General features: G+C 37.2%; 1 protein-coding gene across 1 annotated transcript in view; it reads right to left on the bottom strand.

Annotated features, from left to right (window-relative positions):
• LOC123310499 (carbonic anhydrase-related protein 10) overlaps window positions 1–25,128 on the bottom strand; it is a 447,368-nt gene that overhangs the window by 60,612 nt on the left and 361,628 nt on the right. Inside the window, exon 6 of the mRNA XM_044893983.1 lies at window positions 16,496–16,591. Coding sequence (XP_044749918.1) covers window positions 16,496–16,591 — 96 coding nt within the window. The remainder of the gene's footprint in view (window positions 1–16,495; window positions 16,592–25,128) is intronic.

The following is a 25,128-nucleotide window of genomic DNA, read 5'->3' on the forward strand; positions in this document are numbered from 1 at the left end:
TATTCGAATTAATTATATTCAGTCAAAATATCAGGTATTAAAGAAAGAAAGAAATCAATAGCGGTCACTTTGATTCCTTCTGAGACAATGAGGGATGTACGGGGTTTACACAAAATTTACAGTAACCGGTTGTCTCAGAAAGATCCAAGTCACTGTAATCGGTTAATTCAGCGATGGGCTTGATCCCGAGCACTTTCAGTGATTCTCAATGTACAGGCCAATCAGAATTGAAATTATTCAATAAACGGGACGGGGTTGATTCAGATGAAACACAATGCAACAATTCACAGGATAACGGGGTAGTTTATCGTGGTATTTCCGTGGCAACCTGGGGTGTACATGCCAATCATTACCAGCAGAAAGACTTCAAAACCTCTGCCGATTGGTTTCCGTCACCAGAGAGCCAGGCGACAGAAGTCTGCGGTGAACGGGAAATCTAAACGGAACACAACAGAGGTAGGACGGGATAGGTTACTATGGTCTTTCCGTGGCCACCTTGGGTGTACATGCCAAGCATTACTAGCGGAACGACTTCGAGACTTCCGTCGGTTGGTTTTGGTTCACCAAAGAGCCAGGCGACAGAAGTCTGCGGTAAACGGGAAAACGAAAACGGAACACGATAGTGGTAGGATGGGATAGGCTACTGTGGTCTTTCCGTGGCAACCTTGGGTGTACACGGCAAGCATTACCAGCGGAACGACTTCTAGACTTCCGTCGGTTGGTCTTGGTTCACCAGAAAACCAGGCGACAGAAGTCTGCGGTGAACGAGAAATCTAAACGGAACACAACAGGGGTAGGACAGGATAGGTTACTATGGTCTTTCCGTGGCAACCTTGGCTGTACTTGCCAAGCATTACCAGCGGAACGACTTCGAGACTTCCGTCGGTTGGTCTTGGTTCACCAGAAGGCCAGGCGACAGAAGTCTGCGGTAAACAGGATAACGAAAACGGAACACGATAGTGGTAGGATGGGATAGGCTACTGTGGTCTTTCCGTGGCAACCTTGGGTGTACACGGCAAGCATTACGGAACGACTTCGAGACATCCGTTGGTTGGTCTTGGTTTACCAGAAAGCCACGCGACAGAAGTCTGCGGTGAACGAGAAATCTAAACGGAACACAACAGGGGTAGGACATGATAGGTTACTATGGTCTTTCCGTGGCAACCTTGGCTGTACATGCCAAGCATTACCAGCGGAACGACTTCGAGACTTCCGTTGGTTGATCTTGGTTCACCAGAAAGCCAGACGACAGAAGTCTGCGGTGAACGGGAAAACGAAAACGGAACACGATAGTGGTAGGATGGGATAGGCTACTGTGGTCTTTCCGTGGCAACTTTGGGTGTACACGGCAAGCATTACCAGCGGAACGACTTCGAGACTTCCGTCGGTTGGTCTTGGTTCACCAGAGAGCCAGGCGACAGAAGTCTGGGGTAAACGGGAGAACGAAAACGGAACACGATAGTGGTAGGTTGGGATAGGCTACTGTGGTCTTTCCGTGGCAACCTTGGGTGTAAACGCCAAGCATTACCAGCGGAACGACTTCGAGACTTCTGTCGACTGGTCTTGGTCTGCGTTAAACAGGGGGATTAACAATAAGGATTAACACAATTGAGCGAATAAAAGAATGCAACGTTTAATTACGAAGCAATGCAATTGCGAGAATGGAGATTCGTACCAATTTACACACCACACACTGACTTGAAAAAGACATATACGGCAAGCGATTGAGAAAACCAAAGCAGCGATACCACTATACCACTAATGAAATATAACAAAAGTATTGGAGTAATGTTCAATAAGAAAAATTGATGAAATTGATTGAATAACAATTATGAATATTGTGAAAGATAGGGATGAACAGAATCGGTATACTTATCGTCCAAATTATGCCTATCAGGACATAAGAAACTTGTCATTTCTTTTATATGCACAGTTCAGAGATTGAAGAAGAAACTTTGAAAATTAATTTCAATTCAAGCTTTGGAAGATTTTCCAGATCATCAAATGGTAGCATTATTGATGAATTTCTTTTCTCGATATTGTGAAGTTGGTTCTGAAAATTGATGTGAACGATGCTCTTTAGCATCGTTGACCTTGACTTTCCAAGGTGTTGAGAAATATTTCAAAGAAAAGGAAGTAATCGAATTCAAGTTTTTAGTAGAAAACAAAAAAAACTTTCAATCATAAAGTGTAAAGTAAGTGTATAAAGTGTGGAAATTTGTATGACAAGGAATTCTATGCCGGTTTGCTATGCAATTTAGAAATACTTCTCGGAAAGATAAAAAATCTCCAACTCAACATTTATAACGTTCGTGTAATCAGAAAAAATAAAAAATGTCTTCAGATTATGAAAAAGAAAGAGGATACTGATAGAAAAAAGATGGTAGGTACATATTAGTTAATTGGGGTAATAGTTATAATATAAGTTATCGAGTTACTATGATATTGATCATTGTCGTAGTATAGAGGACAATTAAAAAATATGTTATGAGTTCCTATTTATTTATAATCATAACAGTCGTGTTTTTGCATGAATATAGGTATCCTTTAATCTGTTTCATTGAAAGGAGAAGCACCCGCATGAAGTGCAGAGGGAGGAAATTTTCCAAACATGAATGAATAAATGTATCACAAATTTTTTTGAATGCTATGTTGTGGTCGCTGTTCCATACAAGATTATTACCCATAAATTCTTAATAGGGAATAGGGTGATCTCTTTCAATTGAAAGAGATCACTTATCTCTATATGAATACTATGGTTTGCATTTTTTTTGATTCCTTGAAGTATTTATAGGAGGTGACAATTTGAAAACTTGCCAGGCCAATTACATCTCGACAAGGATGTTTTCAAAGAAAAACCGGTACAGGTCAATTTTTAAAGTGAGGGGGACATATTTCGAAGGAAATTGTAAGCCAAAATCGCCTCAAACCTAAGTGTAGGGCCTATCACCCTTAAATTCTTCATAGGGAATTTAGAGGCTATCACTCCTCAATACTCCTTAGGGAATAGAGGCTGAGCTAAACCTCAACTGGAAGACAATATGCCCCTCTACATAATACTATTGTCTTCCAATTGAGGTATAGCTCACCCTCTATTGCGTATTAAGAATTGAGGGGTGATAACCCTTACACCTAAAATTGAGGAGATTTTGGCTTACAAGTCTGCTAGAAACATGTCCCCCTGCGAATAAAAATTGACCTGTTCCGGCATTTTCTCCGAAAACATCCTTGACGAGACATAATTTGCCTGGCAAGATTTCAAATTGTCAGCTCCTGTAACTACTTCAAGGGCTCAATAAAATTTTGCAATCCATAGTATTCTTGCAGAGGGTCAAGTGATCTTTCAATTGAGGTTTAGCTCACCCCCTATTCCCTATTGAGAGTTTAGGGGTGATAGCTCCTTCACCTAGGGTCGAGGAGATTTCGGCTTACAATTCTGCTCAAAATATGTCCCCCTACGAATAGAAATTGATCTGTTTCGGGATTTTCTCTGAAATCATCCTTGTCGCGACATAATTGGACTGGCAAGTTTTCGAATTGTCACCCTGTATGTATATTCCAATGCCATGAACAAATTTACTTTCTACTTTCGAATGATAACCTGCCAAGAAAAGGCGTTTTCGAAGCTGTTGGAAATGCTCATTCGAAGGATTGTCCAGGTCATCAAAATTTCAGAGATATATTATCTCCATCCCTTCATGCAAATTGTGCCTGTTGCCCGAGGTTTGAAACACACTTTGACTAGAGGAGTAATCATGCAAATTTCTACCGCGTGCTGCTACTCTAATTGTGTTTTTCATCATGAAACAGCATGTTGTATCGTCTATGTGCATATCATTCCGCAAATTCAATTTAATTTTTCAGGTGAACTTCCCCGACCTTCCGTGAGTTCGTGTGTCGTGGAATAATTCTTTCAAATTTGAGCTTTGAACATATCGGCGTATATAATATACCCTATTACAAATTCGACTATATTCGAAGATTACGTTAGGTATACGTATCTACTTTTTTTCCGTACAGTCAGAATAATATGATTATCTTCATTTTCAGATATCATGAAATGAGGGGGAGAGTATAGGTAATAATTAGCTGAAGCCATTCTTCGAATGAGTTTAATCGTATAAGTTTTTCTAACTCATAATTGATATTCGCGAATCCAATTACCTCTGAGAGCGCTGCGAAATGTAAACAAACTTTGACGTTGGTCAGTACTCTTTTCGAGATTTGTACGGCCTAACAGAGTTTTTCTAGTAAATCGAGATGTTTATCGTAATTATCGGAAGTGAATTGATTGATGTAGTTTCTTAAAGAAAGATCAACATTTTTTGGAAATACTTCATTTGAAAGGGATGAATTGTGGAATAAAATCGAGAGATGATATTGGTGATCCACTGTACCTAGACACAAATTCCTATTATTTCACAGATTCTTTCTTGAAGTTAACCTAGAAAATAATGTTGAGGTAGCATATACTGAGTTTGTGAAGGAGGTAGAAACTAAACATCTTGATAAGTAGAGCCTTTATGTCGAAGTTTTAAAGTTTCTATTTAAAATATTTCTATTCCATGTTATGATATAGGTACTGAAATCTTAAGAGACATAAATATGATTGAGCTCATGGAACAAGTTCTACAGATGAGAAAACGCATTAATTTGGAAGTATGAAAATTGTGAAATTGTATTTCTGAATCGTCAATTGGATTTAGCAGAAAACTCCCGCAAAGAAAAATCTTTTAACCTAACTCCTGCCAGTTGAAAGCACTGGTATAAATACCTTTTCCAATATTTTTTTGGAATCAATATTTGTATTCAGAAACCCAGACAATAATCCCAATATAACTTCTCCAAATAATAATTATAATACTTCGTTGGACAACGTGAGATAAGAGAAAACATAAGAAACGAAACTTGTTTTGACTTTGCAGTACTGACAAAGTAGTTTCGGAATTCAGTCGGCAGAGAGCGTCTTGATTTTTGGATTCGCCAATTACTACTACTTGTGTCATTACATTGGGCCGATAAAATTAGAATAAACGAACTTGTTATCAGCTGTTGAGACAAACCATCATCACCTACCGTCAGTTAGCGAAACAGCTCTTTATTGTATGTTTATCAAAACGCCAACTGGTACTGTTTAGGTTGTTATTATTTGCTTGTTCATCAATGAACTATAGTTCATTGATGAACTATAGTTCATTGATGAACAAGCAAATAATAACAACTGAAAAATAATTACATGAATAGGTAATAGGTAATCATCATTATCGGTATACAGAGGGTTTTCGAAAGTGAAAATTTTTTAACAGTAGATAAAACTAATCAAAATGAATCATTTTACTAAAAATCGCTCACATAGTATCTTCAAGAGTCATATCCCCCAAATTGGATTGAGATTTTGTGGACTGCAACTTCGTATAAATTTAAAAACGCAGCGCATCTGATATTCAGTGAGATTGAACAAGGTGAGCAGTATTTTAACTACTCCTAATTAGAACACGTTATTGAAAAAAAAATAAATGATCACTTCTTGAAAATTCAATTTGCAATTTGTTTCCCAAAATACAATACATTTTCACATATAGGTACATTGATAACTCGGCGAAAGCTGAGAGTAGATAGAGGACACGTGGTTGAGTCAGAATAACCAATATTTAAAGGGTCAGTCTCTGTTTGTAATCAAGATGCAGAATGTTTCATTGATTTCGTCAATTTCTTTAATTACACATACATTTCTACCCACCCTATATACCTATTAAGATACTTTAGGTTTAAAGGTAAATTCCTATAAAGAAACAGGTTGTCTATTCGCACATGCATACATAGGCATGCATATTATACAGATATAAATATTTGTATATTATGACACGACATGTCAAAAGAACAGAAGAAAAAAAAAGCACATTCAAAGAATGATACGAGTTCACACCAACACACATACACAAACAAATCAAGAAAGGAATTCTTCCAGACTGTGTATTGTTCGCTGCAGTAGCAGCTTTGATTCGTTGAAACCTTTTATAATTTCGGGTAGCTTATTATGAAGTTTCAATGAGATATAGTTGATTCCTTGTTGTGTTCTCTTTATTCTCGCTAGTGGAACAGTAAGCTGCTGTCTATTTCTGGTGCAGTATAAATGGATTTCGGAATTGGTCGTAAACTTATGTCGAATCTGGTAAACGTATTTCACTGCGGTCGGGAAGTAAGAATGAAGATTGATATGCACGTAAGTACCCCCTCTCTCCTGAAAACGTCTCGACAGCTCTCTCTTTGGCCATATATGGGTCATAGGAATTTTTTCTGTTTCTTCAGAATCATCTGAGCCGCACTGCTGTGTCCCCACACGATTATTTCATTGGTCATCTGTGAGTGAAAAGTAGAGTAGTAGGTGAGCCTGGCTGTCTGTATATTGGAAATCATTTTCATTTTCCTAGTCAGATTTATAATGATGAGAATCTACCGCAAATCTCCTCAATATGGTCGTTCCAGAGTAGCTAGGATTGAAAAGTTACGCCAAAATATGAGAGCGAATCATTGCTGTTCCCTACTACTCAGCAATAGTATTTGAATTTTATTCTCGCTTAAGACGCTTGACGCGAATAACTTCTGAGCCTCTGTAAGTGCTGACGCCGTTTTGGCCTCAATTCACGTGTTGGTCATTTGTGTAGATTATGAAAAGTATCGGGCGCAGAATGGAACCTTGTGGTACTTCTGTGGTGATTTTTTTAATGTTAGAAACAGTGTCGTCCCAGTTCACAACTTGATATCTTTGCTTCAGGTACGAAGCAAAAATGTTGTAAGTCTTTCCTCGTACGCCGAAAGATCAAAGTTTACTCAGCAGAATCTCATGGTAAACGCTGTCAAAAGCTTTACTGAAGTCCACACACGTAAGTTCCACCTCCTAGCATTAATTAAAAGCCTGGGCTATTGCATCAAGCATCTCAATCATCGCTGTGGCAACACAAAAATTGGACGATAATTTGAAAGCTCCTTCGTAGATTCCTTCTTATATACGGGTGTAACCACAGCAACCTTCAGCTCGTATCACTTGTTCGATACAGTCGTTGAGAATCTTGCAAAGTCTTCTTCTTCTTCCACGTTTGAACAGGACTATGTCCAATGTTTTCTGCTTTCTGCCTGTTATTGGCTTGTTTCCTGGGACATCCAGTTCCAGCTCTCTTTTCAACGCTTTGGAGGGTGCCAGGTTTTTGTGTTTCTGCCCATTTGGCTAGTTTTTCATCCGGCATCCTTTGCACTTGGTCTCTCCAGAACTTCCTGCGTGCTCTCACCTATCTGACATCATCCTGCACCTCCAGTTACTCCCTTATGTCAGAACTCCTCACATGGTCTCTGAGTGTTACCCCTTTGATAGATCTTAAGATCCTCAATTTTCGCCATTCCCTTTTTGTTTCTGCCCTCGTTTCGGCGGCGTATGTGAGCACTGATTGCACACACGCTTTATATATGCGAGTTTTCGCTTTGTGACTAATGGTTTTGTTGGTCCAGACTATATATCTAAGGCAGCCTCCAGTCTTAGCTGCTTGGTGCCAATGTATTCGGGCTTCTTCTATGACGCATCGTTCACTGGATACTGTAACTCCCAGATAGTTTAATCTTGTCACCTTGCCTTTGCAAAGTGGTTTTCTTATATGAGGAATTATTTATATACCATAAACGTTTCTTGTGCACTTGTTTTTTGATCCTGACGATAGTTTTTCAAGTTGGTTCTCTGTGGCCGGTTTCAAACATATAGAACTCATGGAATTGGTTTTTAAATTAGGTACTCATCAGCCGTCTCGAATTTTCTAGCGATGGTTTCACCAAACCTTCCAACAGAGGTAAAATGGTGGTTTAGAGATTCCGCAGTTATTTATAAGAGGTAAAATAAATTTTCATTCCCAGCAGAGAAAATAATTGTCCTAAACACTTGGATGACGATTTGAAAAAATAGCTCGTGATCGAATAGGTGATGAAGCTCTCGTGTGGAGTTTTTCTATTCCAAATTGAATACGAGAAGTCCAGATACTTAAATATTGCAACGATCTGGTGATGAATGATATACAGTTGAACAACTCAAAGAGTTTCTTCTCGAAACCATTATACTCTAAGATTTGCGATCGAATAGAACAAACAACGCCAAAATGTGCGAGTGAAATCCACTAAGACCAAGATAAAGTCCCAGAAATTTGGCCAGCATAAAGAGAGGACCGTTGTTCCCTTCATAAATAACCCAACTAGTGGAAAGTTTAATGTCGTCCTATGTAAATATTTACCACCATGTTTTGCTAGTTGGCCTGCTCCTTTAGCTGGAAAAGGCAATGAGCCCTCGGGGCTTGGAGCAACGATATTCGAGCTTTCGAACAGATGAAATGCGGGATCCCCCTCGAAACAAATTGATGTTTGGAAATTTGACCCTGCGCACTCGTCGATTCCTTTCTTCATTAAAAAAAGTGTTCCATTCTCTGTTTCGCGTTTTTTTTTGTTTGGAATCGGTGTACGTCGAAACAATGGACTTCGCCTGCTGTCCACACCACTCCGCGTCGGGTAGGTCGTATATTTATCGTGGGACAATTCAGTGGATGTGCTGCATACATTAATTCGTTTTCCTTTATTCCACCTGAATATGTCGAGGTCGCAATCTCCTTGATGAACTTTCAGCTTTCATTTTTACACCAGTGTAATCATACAGAAGAAGTAAGAATCCCCGGGAAGAAAATTACGAAATTTATATCTTCTGTTGTTGGCGTTGTATATTTGAAACGATCCCTAGAGGTGAAAAACTCCAAGGATAACAATATGAATTTCGCTTAGTAGATGACAATTGTTGAATTGAAGTTGCAGCTGAGATATAATCAGGGTGAGCCAGTCGTAGTTAGGTTCCTTCATACATGCTGAGTTGAAAAATAATTGGGACATTTCCAAAGCGACTTCACATATAGAAATAACGCAGGCTGTGACGATAAGTCAAGATTTTTTTACGTGTTTTTCAGATGTATATCCAGGTCGGTCACCCATCCAATTAGGCACCGAACACGCTTAATGCTCTCTGGCGATCGATAATGGAGATTTTTTTCGAGATTCGAGATCATTAATCTCTACATTAATATAAAACTCTAACTAAAAATAAAATAAGACCAGCTATAGTACCCTGACCAACTCCAAATTCAACATTTCAAATATCTGAATTTACATCATCACTCAAGCACTCAAGCCTTTGAGAACAACTTGCTGCTTCCTGTAGGACGAAAGGATCTGATACAATCATTTGCTTTTCCCCTTATTCCACATTTATCCAGCTTCTGAAGAAGAAGCTCACGGTCAACAAAATCAAGCTTTGCTTAAATCAAGAAAAAGTCCCAATGCAAAATTCTTATTCTCCAAACAATGTAGAACTGCATTCACAAATTGAAAAATAGCAGTGTTGGTAGATCTGCTCTTTAGATATCCATGTTGAAATTTTGAGAATAAAGTATTTTCATTCATGAAACTTAATAGCCTAGTGATCATAACTAATTCAAAAATCTTGGAGAATGTGGGTAAGGAACTAATTGGTCTATAGTTACTTAAGTCAAGTGGATCCCCTTTTTGGACAATGGTTTTATCAATGCAAATTTCAACTGATCACGATAAATAGAGTACCTCATGGAATTATTAATTATACCACAAAGCACATCTGATATTTTCTTGACAGAATTCCTCACCAATTTCAAGGGTATACCATCGTAACCACAACAAAACTTATTCTTGAAATGGTTAGACAATTCAACCAATTCAGTTGAACTGACTGGCTTAAGAAATAAAGATTCATCACATTCTGGAATCAGGCATTCAAAGGTCCTATTTTTCTGAGTATTTGTCAAACTTTGTACAACATCAACAAGGTACTGATTAAATTCATTGACAAATTTTGGTGGATTTTCATGTATAATATTATTCTGATTTGAATTTTTTCCAGTAATTTCTTTACAAATTGCCCACATAGATTTCATTTTACAATCTGATCTATTAATCCTATCTTTATATTGTCTAGATTTCTCATTTTTCAATAAAGTATCATATTCTTTTTTCAACCTATTGTATTCAGATTTACAAACAGAATTAAAACCTGACAAAACAAGCACGGAATCTAACTTTGGTTTAGTCTTTTCAATTTCAACATTCTTAAGAGGGCAACTCCGTTTTTTATTTTTGTGCACTGGAGTTAATGGAAAACATTCATTGAAGATATTTATAAAAGTATTAATGAAAACTTGCCACTGCAAATTAACATCAAATTTCTCAACTCTTAAAACTTCCTCCCAAGTTTGTTGATCAAGGTTTTCAATAAAAAGTTTTTCATTATTCACAATGAAAAATCTCTTCCTGACAAGCTCAATCTTAACACTATTATTTAGTTGAAAGTAGACCTTCTGAGCTTTATGGTCAGAAATATGATATTCTAGTACTTCAGACTATAAAATATTACTTATATATGTGAATATATAATATTATCTAGACAGTGTTTTGAATATCAGAATGAGTTTGATTTGAGACCTTTGTTATTGATAACCAATTCGCTTAACAGGGTTGAAGGTCAGGTTGTTGGAATAAAAACCACTTCTCAGACCATTGCCGACATGTTTCGATTTTATTCTAAAATCTTCTTCAGGGCTAGTCTTTTTGTGGTTTTATAGTCAAAATCATGAAAGATATGAAACACATAACACTCTTAGACAACATCAAACGAGAATCTACGAAAATGTCCCTGTTTTCAATCATATGAGGCACGACTATAGATTTAAAAAAAAAACAAAATCATTTTCATGCATTTACTTACTGTAATCCATATCCAAATTTCTTCAAAAAGACGCTAAAGCTAATATTTCTCATCGTGATAAAATACTTTAACTTCGAACATCTTGAGCAACCGAGAATTAAACAGTTATCAAACACAGAAATATAAATTATTATACCCCCCATCCACATCTTTTCCACTTACTTTCCGCAACGAACCACAACGTGAGAAACCAATGAAAAATACCCCTAGTTGACAGAAAATTATTTCAGCCATTCGCGGAAATACGTACAATGAATATTTTCTGCGGTTACTCGCCCGGATGAAATATTTCGCAAAGGCCGGAACAATGTTTCAGCAACATCGCCTTCACAATAAACAAGCCTGAAAATCAGTGAATTTAATTATAAATTATGTCTGAGTGGGTAGTTAACGGAGGAAAAGTTTGAGTGTCATGTCTTTATAATGAACTCTGTCTACAAGACTGATTCAGCACGACCTCTGAGGTTGAACTAATTAAAATTGCCTAATTAATTCTCTGATCAATTTTTCACATTTATTAGTTTCTTCGTCTCGGGAGGTTTCTTCCTGATTTAAAGTTTTATATACACCGCCAGGAAATACCAATTAAGGTGCGGATGAAAGGAGCCCCCTTGGGTGAATGTATAGCTACGTGAGTTATTGTGGCATCCACCTGAATAATTAGGAATGATTTCTTTGTGTAGTAATTTATTGGTCATTGTGGGATTTAATAGAAATTCTAATGAATGCTCGCGAAAATCTCTGTTTTCGGTATTAATAACCCGAAAGCATTTATACACTGAACAACAAAAATAGCTTTGTTCTCCCACCTGAAGAAAACACATATTTGTTTAATCTTGGTAGATAACGAATAAACGCACGGTAAATAAAAATTCATAGTTGACGCTAATTTTCTTTTAATACAGGTTGACTCACCACGATGATCTGTTAGACGTTTCTGGAGAACTAATCATAATTTTGTTTTGATAATTTGTATGTTCCGATTTTCGATTTTGAACTTCCCTGAAATATTTTCGGATCTCTGCCATTTCCGTTTATGTAGGAAACAACCTGATACTGATCTTGTTTAAACTGACAGGCCCACTATATCTTCGTATTGTAAGATAGCTGATTTTATTCCAATTTCAAGAATATTCCACATATTAGGTGAAAACTCAACGGTTTATGAAATAGACACACCGTCGAATTTAAAGGAACGGAGATGCATTGTTTTATTTTTCCTCATAACTTTTTTTTGCGGCACATTTGAAAAGAATCATGCAACAGGGAAATTCAACGAATGGTTCAATTGATTTTGGAGCCTGTCTAGAAACTTAAGACTAAAAATTAAAATCTCAGCTGTATACCTATTGTAGTGCTAAACATTCAATGGTAACACAAAATCACAAGGAGAATTTTTTTCAATACCATACTTCTGACGACGTTGTCGATCATTACTTGTGGCAAATTCTAGCATATTTCCAACTTGCTTCTCCCAAGTTTCGAACAGCAGGAATTCTTGACCTAAGTCGCCTGCCTAGCATATCCCAGACATGTTCAATTGGATTCATGTCTGGAGAACATGCAGACCAATTCATTGTCGGAATTTGAACCTGATTTAAATATTTAGTTACACAAGGAGCTGCGTGCGGGCGAGCATTGTCTTGCATCAAAAGAAAATCTGCCGATAATTGGGGCAAAAGGTATCACACGATCTTGCAGAATATACCTCATGTACCTATTTGTCGTTAAAGTGCCGCCATCAACAACCACCAACACTGTGCCGCCATCAACAACCACCAACACTGTGCCTGCACCGTAACATATGCCACCCCACACCATAATTGAGCCTCCACCGAAATAGACAGTAGCAGTAAAATTAAATTGTTCGTTTTGTTCTCCTGGACGACGATACAATCTTTCCCTCACATCTATTGAATTTACACAGAAATGGCATCCGTGAACAAAACATTACTCCAGAGATTACCACTCCAATTTTGGTGATCTCGAGCAAAAGCTAGTCGCGCTACTCGATGACATTTCTGGAGTAGTGGTGCTTTTTTGACCTATATGCCCTCAAAACAACTTCTTTGAGTCTTCTGCTCACTGTACGCTCACTTATGGTAGTTCCACGAACTTCTTCCAATTCGTTTCTTGTTTGAACTGCGGTTCGATGCCTATTGCGGAGTGTTTGTAATGTGATAAATCGGTCATCTATGGAGGTGGTTGAGCGTTTTCTGCCTTGGCCTCGTCTCCTCACATACTCTCCAGTTTGCCTCCATCGCATAACACTTCGATGGATCGCCGATTTTGATTTCCCAAACATGTTGGCAACATCATTGTAAGATCGACCATTTTCCATCATTGCTACTGCGCTAGCGATTTAAGTGGGTGCAAATCACTCATTATTTACAGTTTCACAATCAAAGTGATGGAAGTAAACAAAAACCAACTAAACTCAAACAATTACTTACGAAAAAACTAGGAAATTGTACTTGGAGAAAATTCGCGTTTCAAATGTAATGTATCAATCGACAGATATTTTCGCTTTGATTTGGCTTTGACGTTGTCTAAATTGATATAAATGTGCAAAATGAATAACAATTATGTAAGAATGGCATGGCTTCTAGACCTAGGCAGCACAAAAACCAAATAAAGCAAAAATACCTTTCATTTACGAAAGTATATCTCCGTTCCTTCAAATTCCCGGTGTGTGTATTAGGATTCTCATAAAAAATGGTTAAAATGGAAAGTGAAATTTTTTCTAATATTTCTGCTTAGGAGGCTTTTTTCATGAGATTTTAAATGTTTGTATTATGTAACATTTTAACACTGTTCGCCGTTCGATGAGAAGATCATCAACTTAAACCTGTCGGATGAATTGAAACTCGTGATTTTCGAATGAAACCGATAATTTTTTTTTGTTTCAGTAGATTTTACGTAGAAAATGAGAGGTTAGCTAAATGAACTCTATACCTAAAACAGAAACTTTAAGAGGTATCGAAGAAAAACTTAAAGTAAGGTATAAGGAGCCATTTTAAACTATACCTCACATTATTCTCCGTGTCGGAAACCACAGGAAAAAACTCCAATTTCATGAGTTTGGATGAATAATTTCAAGAATTGTATCTTCTTAATTTTTTGTTGGGATTGTTGAGAATTTTCCATCAACACTTCATGAAATCTCGAAATTATTTATCGGAGTTTCAAATTTCAGTTTTTTCCTATGGTTCCCTATAGTCACAAAATAATCGAGTAGTTCGGTATGACTCTTTTTCCTTATTTCAAGCTTTTCTTTGATAACTCCGGAAGTTTCCATTATAGGTATAGGATTCATTCAGGTAACCAAACCCTCTTTTTCTACGTCGAATCGAATGAAACGATAAAAAAATTAAGTTGTAATTTGGAAACCTTGAATTTTAATTAATTCAATTTGTCCAACTTGATAACTTTCTGATAAACACACTTTACCTACATTTCATATCCAAAAAGCAAACAGTGTCACAATACTACAAAAGAAAAACAAAAATGGTTTTGGTGCTGATTTCATTAATAAAAATGCAACAAGAAATGTGCGTTGCCTTTCGATGAAAGAGTATAGCTAGACGTTATTTATTGTATCAATTTTTTTTCGATGGTTTACAAAACTCTGTTGAAGGTTTAAGGCGTTTAAAAACATGGTGTATGCACTGATTAGATTTTGTGTCGTTGGACTATCACCTTGTGAGTATTTAATGCTTAGTACCCGAAGCACTTCTTTTGAGTGTTTATTTCGACCGCTTCTAACTTTTTCGTCAAAGGAAAAGAATCACTTTTCTGATCACCTTCTACTGTATTAATAGTTTTTTCTTCTTCTCCAAACCATTAGGCAGTGATTTGAATCAGTTGGGTAAAGCTGTGTCGTAGTAGGTAGAACAAAAATCATTATGTAGTTGTTAATCTCGACTAAGAAATTATCTAAACGGAAGGTTGATCGGGTTCTAAAATAAACCTCACACTTGATTTAAAAACTCGAATAGAAAAGTTGGTGAGCCCTCATCCCTTGCAATCTAGCCGATTTAGATTACATCACCTCCTCATTAAAAACTCTTATCCCAGAAGACTCCTCAACAGATGCTTGTTCAACAACCCTGGTCGTACAATGGAATCTGACTCCAACGAAGGAGAGGATATCCCTTCAACTAACTATTGATGGAGAGAACCCATTTACCCAGAAAAGATTTTTCTCTATGCCTTACCATCCTGCCATCACACCTTCTATCATAAGAAAGCATGTACCCAACAATCAATATCTAATAATTGCTGCTCGTATGTCTTGCACTTTGGGTAAATTCGTATACTCCAAAATGAAGTACAAAACTCCAACAACCAAGAAATCTGGAATAATTTATTCTATAGATTGCACGGAATGTAATAAGCCATATGTAGGCCAAACTGGCAGAAATTTGAAAACTCGTATAAAGTGTTTGAACTGATGTTTCCTCAGTCTGTATTTCCCTAGCTATCAGATATGGGTTTACCTTTTTGAATTGAGGGCCTAATCTTCTTCTTATATCAACAACTTTTATTTCAATATATGTATTTGACAACTATGAAAAGTTCTACTCAAAAAACATTAGACATCCTGACAACTCGACGATCAACATATATTCGAAAAACAAAGTAGGGGGATTCTTAATTCCAACATAAAGGAAGAGATTGCACAATGGCAAGACAAACCACAGACGTATCAAAACACATAAGTGAGACCGGACATACTATGAAATTCTCACGTAATAAGTACAAAAGAGAGTTCTAAGAGGCGGTAGTAATCTTGAGTCATAAGAACAACTTAAATATCAACTCAGATTTCAACGGTATTAATTCCATCTATTATTGCAGTATCGTTGAATCGATGAAGATGAGATGATTCTACCACTACAAAACGCCTTGCTCTTCATTATGCTATGACGTCACTCGGCCTCATCTGTCGTTCCTTTCTGTTGCCTTTTGTTCTTTTTTTCTCTATGTTTTTAAACCTTTGACGTTTTTTGATTCATATATGTCTTTTAAATGTATAATGATATCTAATAATTGTCGAAGATTTTTCTTGACATTATAAATATATGGAGATTAGATTGTTACTATCCTTTTCATAATTGTAGTCTCACATTGTCGTAAGTTTTGTTTATACTTGTTTTTTATATTTTCCAATGTGATGTGATTTTCCAGTAGCCCTGAAGAAGGACAAGACATTGTCCGAAAGCTAGGCTAAGACAATAAAGAGCTAAAACCTTGAGTATTGACTACATACCGGATCAACCTTCCCTTCAAAAATCATTGTCTGGTTAATAATAATTTTACCCCTCAACAAATCATTAAAACTGGAAATAGGAAATTCCATTCCCGGAGAGAATACCTTGACATCGTAACCATAGCATATATCATATTTTTCCATTTTTCACCAGAAATGAATCCGCAGAAAAGATTCATCAGCATCTATTCTTTCGACATGATTGATTTTCAATCTATTTCTGTCAGAACAAACTGTTTGTTTATCTCTATTTAGTCTGAATTTCCGGTAATATCTACAGATTGAAGCTATGGTTGTTATCTAGATATTTAATCGGAACGGATTTCCTCTTCCGATCGGTGAACTGATAGAGAGAGGGTGAGTGGGATGAGTTCAAAGCGGAGGAATAGAAATATAAAACAGTTGCTTACCTGGAGCAGCAGGGCCACAACCACTATCCCCTGAGCGCGGTGTAGGGCATCCGAGAAGTTGGTATAGAGTTGGGAATTGAAGCCGAAAATTTGGATCTAGAAACAAAAAGAAAACTTAAAATCCAAGTTTCTATTCTTTTTTCCTGAAGACACGGGTGGCAAATGTGAAAAAATTCACTTTACGTGGTGAAAAGCACCTTCATACCGTCATATCGGGTAACAATTAAAATCCTGATAACTTTGTGGAAAACAATGAAAAGATCGTTCACTAATAAATAAAACAAGAATGGAATAATGACAAGTAGTCAATAATATTCATATTATCATATACGGATCACGTAAATTCAACTCTGAACATAGTAAATGCCATTATGAATAAGAGGGCTGTAAGAATGCAATCGCCCAATTCAAGAATAATTTTTCAATATTTAACTGGACAGCTTCATATTTGATTTGATGCACCTATTTTCAAGTGAGCGGCGCCTAACTCATTGGTAACGAACTATGAGTTTTTCAGTCGCGAACGTCACAGACCAAGGATTCGTAGTCCCCACTCAAATAACAAAGTGTAGGAGAAAATGATTAAGAGACTAGTCCATAAATATATAAAATTCGATAAATGATCACTTTCAATGAAATTATTCTCTTTTTTTCTCGTGGTTATCCCTCTGTACGAAGTTGAATTTTTGCAATCACTGTGTGTGAATACTGACGTAGATTGAAACAGAATTAATCTTATTTTCACGAAAAATTAATGAAAAGTCTATTCGAATGAGGAAAAATTATTCGTTCATCTATTTCAGAAAAGCATTATTTTTTGTAACGAGCCTAATTCTGTGCAAAATAATGCTGTGTTCCACACAATTCTACAGACTATTGACTATATGAATTGAAATTAAATGTACCTACCTACCAAAAAAATCTAACTATACAAGCGTCCCTTGTAGATTCCTCTTGAATTGTCTTGTGTATTCGGAGATAATTATTTTTTACTTCATCGCTATGGAAGCAAGTATCGTTTCATCAACAATACTTTTCTTTTTTTAACTAGTTGAACGTTTCAGAATATCAATGAGATTTATAAAGTATTACTCTTGAATAAAAATTCTTCATGAAGTGTATTCACAATAAGTATGAAATGACGTCACTAATGGCGGATCAGTCATGCCCACTATAACTACCATGGAATTCACACAGAGCTGAGCAATTTCTTACATTTTGTGTTGTAATTACTATACTACGTTGCCGGTGATCTAGCGATTCATTTCCATCGTTTTTTTTTCAGTCAAACAGGTTGACTCCGTAGACTTTGGCTTCAGCTGTTTTCGTTTATTATAGTCATATTATATCAGTTTTTTTACCAATGGTTCTTTCCAGAATTAACAAATTTTCAAATTGAAGAGTTTTCTGCCGATTGATGAGAAAACTCCCAAGCTTTATCAAATCAAGCTCGATCTTCCTGATAGCTTCGTTATTGAATAGTTTTGAGAATGAACCTGATTATGAGGGGCCACTTTCGTCTCTTGCAGCTGTAAGTATTAATAGGTGATTATTTGAAAAGTCACCTTTATTTTCGAATATTGAATCTTTAAATGCACAGGTCTCATTACTTATTTCCCATAGAGGCTGCTGCCTCAAATTTATCTTAGAATTTGAAATTACATGCTCATTTAGTAAGCCGCTGAACAGAATTTTTTTTTACAAAAAACAATCAATAAAATTTAAATGTCTATCATATCTATGAAAAATTTATTTCATTAGTATTTGAGGAAATCATCCGTTTCAATTGTCTTATTTTGACAGTCTGACAAAAATGTTTTTTTCGGACTGTTGAACAATTTCATAAGATGAACCAATCATATCAATCACATGGTTTATCATTATTAGATAGAAAATCCGTGTAAAGCACGTGAACCCGAAAATGTTTAACTCTGTTTTTGCTCCAGAACTCCAGATGCTCAACAAATGTGTTCAAAAACAGGTACAGTATGTACCTCAAATTTCTGAACCGGGTTTAGTTATTGTATGAAGCCCAAAAATAAAAGCATTGAGTTCGTACAATTTCCTAGTACTCCTGTATAAAATAAAATGAAAAGAGAAACGAAATAGTTATTTAATCAACTAGGTTATTAATGGAAATGAATTAAGAGATTGAAATGAGATAGTATTGGATATCATTAGTGGCTCAATTAATAAACGAGTTGATTACAAGATTTCTTCCGTCGACCACATTTGAATTGAATGTGAATTCTCGATTGGGAATTCAAAACAAGCGATACGCCCCCTGGTGTCAATTTTTGTAAATAAAAAGTTAATGCACTTTTGTTTGTTTACATCGAGAAACGGAGAATATTTCAAATCAGGTACGAAGAATAAGAGGTGAATTAAATAACCTGGATATATAACCTCAAAATAAAAGGATTTACACAAAAAACAAATCTGTTTTCCTCAGACAGGACTTTTTTCATCTAGTAAGTGGATATACATATGAATTTCGATAACATTCACACAAAATTCATTCAGAAAATCATTTCTGATTCCCAGTTCAACTTGGACAAGTTTTCTTAGCATCAATGCCGCAAGTTTAGCTATTGTATATAATGGAGAAGGTAAGATATCATAGTTGTGGCTACCATAAATCAATTTCCTTCTTTATGATCGTGTAAAGAGCCAATAAGTTCGGATTCAAAAAATATTGCTTTTATTTATCAGCTGATTCAGAACTCACACGGGATTTTTTTATAAATCTCCTTCAAAAATGACAATTACTGCATTAACTTTTTTTTCAATCTACAATCTGCAATCTACATTTGAATTCTTGATTGCAAAAATTTTGTATCGATACATAAGCCATATTTTTGCGATCAAGACGCGTGAAGCGTCTTTAAGCGGTGCTATTCGAGCGAATAAGTCATGACGTCAGTCTTTAAGACGCTTTAAGCGGAACCTGGCGGTCTCTGGACAGCGCCTGTGTCGTCTTAAGCGGAAAGAGGTAATATAAAGAAGAAGGGAGAATATGTTGTTTATATCGAATTTGATTTGAATTCCTACTAGGGAAGAGTGCTTTTACTGCCAATAATGCACTTTCTGCATTATCATTTAGAATAAATAAATATTTTTCAAATAATAGCCAAAGAACAGAAATTGAAAAATTCACAATTCGATTCGCTGTCTAATGACAACGACAGATGACTGAACCATCAGCGATATTCTATTTTTGCGACAACAAAATTAATGACGTCACGCTTTAATACGCTTTAAGACATCGATTAATCGCCAAAATATGGGTCTAGTCAAAGTTGACACCTTATAAATATTCTATGTTCATATCTGAATGTTGATATTCATGATCGAACAATTCGAGAAGTCCATAGAGGGCATATTCGAGTTGTGACATTTTGAGTGAATCACATTGATATCGTTTCCTATAATATCTATTAAAGAATGTTTGGAGCCGGTGGAAGCTGAAGTTGTAGTACATAGATATATTAATTACTCTCTAACCATCATACTTTTTCTGCAACCTCCATAATTCATCTCTTCTCAATTCACCCGCTAGTTACTACGAAAATCAATGCGACATACAAATAAAATAATTATTTTGGAAGCTGCTGAATACTCCTATATTTGATCACCCATGACAATAATGCATTAATAGGAAATCAACCAATAAAAGGGTTCATTAAAAGCTAATTTCGTGTACGTTAAACAATGCTTTTATCAAGAGGTCGGCGGAAAAATTTATTTTCTTGCCAAACGAATGGCCTCAAAAATTTGTCGGGCATGTTGCTAATGAAATTTGAAGAACTTAAAAAAGAGGTCTTACTCTTCAAGGTTGCGTTTTTATGCCAACAATTGATGTTCGTATTTCAGTCAATTTTCTTATTACGGCTTTTTTTATAAACAGCTTCAGGGTCTTTAAAAAGTTTTGCTCGTTCAGACTCGATCAGGAAAGAAACACACCTAATCACAACTTCAGATACCAATAGATGCCATTTTCTCGAAAACAACCAATATCAGTTCAAGTACGCATCATCGCCTGCTGTGATGAAACCTTCCAACGCTAGCGATGTTCATTATAATCCAAAAAAATTCCGAATCTAATTGGCGCCAATCCGCGGATCAAAGAGATATAAAACTTCCATCCAATCAGGATTTCCTCAAAGCGCTCCGGAGGACCGGGCGATGGCAGCACTAGCGATGCAGTGCGATACGTCATCTCTCGTGTTGTAAAAGAGAAAGTCGAAGTGAAAGTTGACACTAGCGAAGCTACGGAATTTTTGATTCCGTCTACGAAACTTCCGAAGTTTTTTGTAAGTTCTATAAGTGTATGCGTTATAGAGCGGAAATTCGTTCAAATTCAGTGTGTTCAGTGTAGAGTCCAGATCACCTCCAAGATCGCTGGTTCCACGGATATCACTGGTGAGTCGATTTATTTTTCTCATAGTATAGAAAATATATAACTTAGCCATTTTTCTTTTGTCTTGAAAAATTTTATTTCCAATTTCTTTGAGTAGCAAAGTAATTATTAATTAGATTCTAAAATGTCTGACCATTCGGACTGCGATTCCGTAATGGAAGAAGACGCGCCAGAAATCGCTAATGTCGTGTCCGAACACGATATTTTGAGAGAGGAGAACGCAAGTTTGAAAGCGAGGGTGAATGAGTTAGATAGATGCGTATCTAGCTTAGTTGCTGAGATTAAAAATCTCAGGGAGAGGCTCGAGTTGCAGGAGGGAAATAAGGAAAGTTACTCCAAAGCACTCAAGAAGAACATTATTTTGAAAAATGTCCAAGAAATGAACTTACCGGTTCAAAAACAGAAGATGGAGGTGGTCAAAACCCCTCAAACCAAAATTTCCCCACCCGCCAAAAGAGTGAGAAAGGATAGCTCCTCGTCAAATGAAGATACAAACAAGAAAAGAGTCTTGGAAACCCCAGACCAAGAGAAAACCACTCCAGTGGAGAGAAAAGAAAAAATCCCCCCTGTGACCCTGAGAGGTACGTCCGAATGGACTTCAATTTCGAACGCGTTAATGCGAAACGGTATTAAATACCAAAGAGCGACGACAGTAAAGGACGGTATAAGAATCGTCCCACAAAGCGCCGATGATCATAGAAGGATGACGGACTTCCTTCATAAAATAAATAGGGAGTTTTACACTCTTCAACGGGAGGAAGAAAAGAAAATATACGCGGTAGTGAGATACCTACCGCTGGATGCAGATATCCCGACGATCCTTGACGACCTCAAGGATCAAGGGATCGTCGATGCTGAGGTCATAAGGATGACCTCAAATAAAACAAAACAGCCGATGCCCTTATTGCTGGTTAAAACCCAGAATAAGGATATCTTCGAGGTGAAAAGGCTCTACAATATGAACTGTGTTGTTGAACCTAAGAGAAGGACGATTGGGCCTGGACAATGTTACCGCTGTCAGCGATATGGACATGCCCAAAGTAAGTGCACTTTTCCATGGAGGTGCGTGAAATGCTCCGGTAATCACAGCTCCAAGGAGTGTACGCTTACCAGGGAGAACGAGGAGCGAAATGCCTCTTGTGTTCTCTGCGGAGAGCAAGGACATCCAGCCAGCTACAAGGGATGTAGCGAATGGAAATTGGTCACTAAAAAGACCAAGAGATCGCCAAGATCGAACCAGACCAGCTCGAGGCCAACACAAAATACACCGAGGCCATCCCAAAACTCTTCGGAAGTAAAGAAACCCCAGGAAACTGCAACCAAAGCAGTCAAAGAGACGAAGAAACCAGAGAAAAGGACGGAAAAGGCAAAAACCGTCAAAAAAGCCGAAACCAGAAAAGGAATTTCTGGAATCACTGAGGAACTGGATAAGTTCACGAAAAACCTCCTCAGCACGATGATGCAGAATCTGGAGAAAGAGATTGAAAAGAAGATGCAGCAAATTATTAAGAATATTTAATGGCTGATACGACGATAAAGAACAATCTCATAATCGTCTCTTGGAACGTCGAAGGATTGAGAGCCCGCAGACCAGAATTCGAAGAACTGATTGAAGAGAAGAAACCGGATGTCATAGCTCTCCAAGAAACAAGACTTAACCCCAACGTTCGGATAGCATTTCCCAATTACGATATCTACAGAAATGATAGACCTAACAGCACAGGTGGCGTTGCTATACTGGCTAGAAGGAATATGGATCACCATTTCGACCAAATATTCAATGGTCAAGAAGTAGAAGCAATATCGATTATTGTGAATACCAATCGAGGACAAGTGAAGATTATTTCGACTTATAAATCACCGGATAAGGACATGCTGGAAGAGGATCTAAAAATGCTACTAGTAGGAAGACACCCGAAAATCATAATTGGTGATCTTAACTGCAAATCGCAGGAATGGAACAGTAGGGTGGAAAATACCAATGGGAGAAGACTGAAGATTTATGCTGAAAAACTCAATGCAGTTGTGATAGGACCTGATATACCGACCTACATACCAAGAGTAAATGGACTACCCGATGTACTGGACATTGTCGTAATGAAAGACATCACTGAAGAAATCAGCATTGATACAATAGAAGACGGAACTTCAGACCACAATCCCATAGAATTCATAGTGGGACATGGCCCAAGAAACGAAGAAGAGACACAAACCAAGGATCGCACAGACTGGGAGAAATATAAGAATTTACTTCAGGAGAAAATCACGGAAATTCCCCAAATAAACACCCGGGATGAATTAGATGAAGCAGTTGAAAAATTGGAAAATCAAATAAAAGAAGCCTATGAAGAAAGCACCAAGAGAATAAGGAAACCAATTCCGAAACATTCACACGGAGATACGCCAAGGGATATAAAGGAACTTATAAAAAAGAACAGAAGACTCAGAAAAATCTACAGAACAACAAAAAGAGAAGAAGACAAGAAGAAACTGAATAAGCATAGCCAGATATTGAAAAATGCTTTAACAGAACTGCGTAATAGCAGATGGCACCAGAGATTAAGGGAACTCAATACAATAGATCACTCGGCTTGGAAAATGCAAAAACGCTTACGACGAGAACGGACAGTTATACCTCCACTGCATGGAGCAAACGGAATGGTATATACGAGACTTGAGAAAGCCGAAGCACTGGCCGACTCAATTGAGAGAGAAGCCAGAATAAATTACAGAAATGATGATGACAATGAAGATCTAGAAGAAGAAGTGGAGGCAAACGAAGAACTGATGATGGAACCACCGGAAACCGAAATCATTCCAAAACCGGCTTCACCAACAGAAATCAAAGAGATAATAATGAAACTGAAAAACCGGAAAGCACCAGGAGAAGATAGGATAACGAATTATATGTTGAAGAAATTGCCTAGAAAAGGAATAGCAGCCTTGACGAATATAACAAACGGAGTGATGAGGACCGAATACTACCCAAAGAGATGGAAAACTGCAGAAATGATAGTTTTCAACAAGCCTGGAAAGGAACGGAAATTTCCTCAAAATTATAGACCAATCAGCCTATTATCAGCACTAGGAAAAGTCGTCGAGAGGGTTATCGCCAAAAGGCTGAATGAGGAAACAGAAATGTTGAAGATAATTCCACCCGAACAATTTGGATTTCAACGAGAACACTCGACTGAACTCCAATTACTACGGCTCATAGAATACGTCACCGAAGGAATGCAGACCAAACAGGCCACAGGATTAGTTCTGATGGATATCGAGAGAGCTTTTGATAGAGTATGGCACGAAGGCCTAATCTACAAGATGAAAAAAGCAGGATATTCGACCAAGCTATGCAAGATTATAAGGAACTATCTGAGGAATAGAAACTTTTATGTGAAAATAGATGGAGCAACCTCTCAAATCAGACAATTAGAAGCGGGAGTGCCTCAAGGATCGGTACTTGGACCTCTGCTTTATGTAATATACGTCTATGATATCCCGAAGAATGCTAGAAATATGCTCACATTGTACGCAGATGACACAGGAATAGCGTTCAGACATCGACGCCCAGAGATCATACACCGGAGACTGCAGGAAGCCATAGATGAATTACTCAAATGGTGCATCAAATGGAAAATACAAATCAATGGAAGAAAGACTCAAGCAATATTACTGCAAAAGAGAAGATTGAGGATGGAAGAAAACCTTGAAGTTGATGGAGAAGAGGTTGAATGGAAAAATGAAGCAACATACCTAGGAGTGACGCTTGACAGAGGACTTACATGGAAAAACCACATCAAATGTGCAGTTGATAAAACAAAAGCCGCAATGAGTAAACTTTATCCACTCATAGGCAGAAGAAGTCATATGAATAAGAACATCAAGTTGACGATGATTAAAACAATTGCGCGACCACAACTCACATATGGATCGGCGGCATGGGGCTTCGCAGCCAAGACCCACATCAAGAAAATACAGGCCACTGAGAATAAACTCCTTAGAATGGCGATGGACGTACCCTGGTTTGTTAGGAACAAACAAATCTACAAGGACTTGGAATGGGAACCAGTTACAGAATTTATGAAGAGAAAGGCGGAAAGGATATTCGACAAAGCCAAACAACATCCAAATGAGGAACTACGAAGATTAGTCGACTACGATCCAACGGAAGAAGCTAGAAGGTCAAGAACCTACTACCGAAGACCCAAAGATC

Source organism: Coccinella septempunctata, chromosome 3 (genome assembly GCF_907165205.1).
Source record: "Coccinella septempunctata chromosome 3, icCocSept1.1, whole genome shotgun sequence".
Lineage (NCBI taxonomy): Eukaryota > Metazoa > Arthropoda > Insecta > Coleoptera > Coccinellidae > Coccinella > Coccinella septempunctata.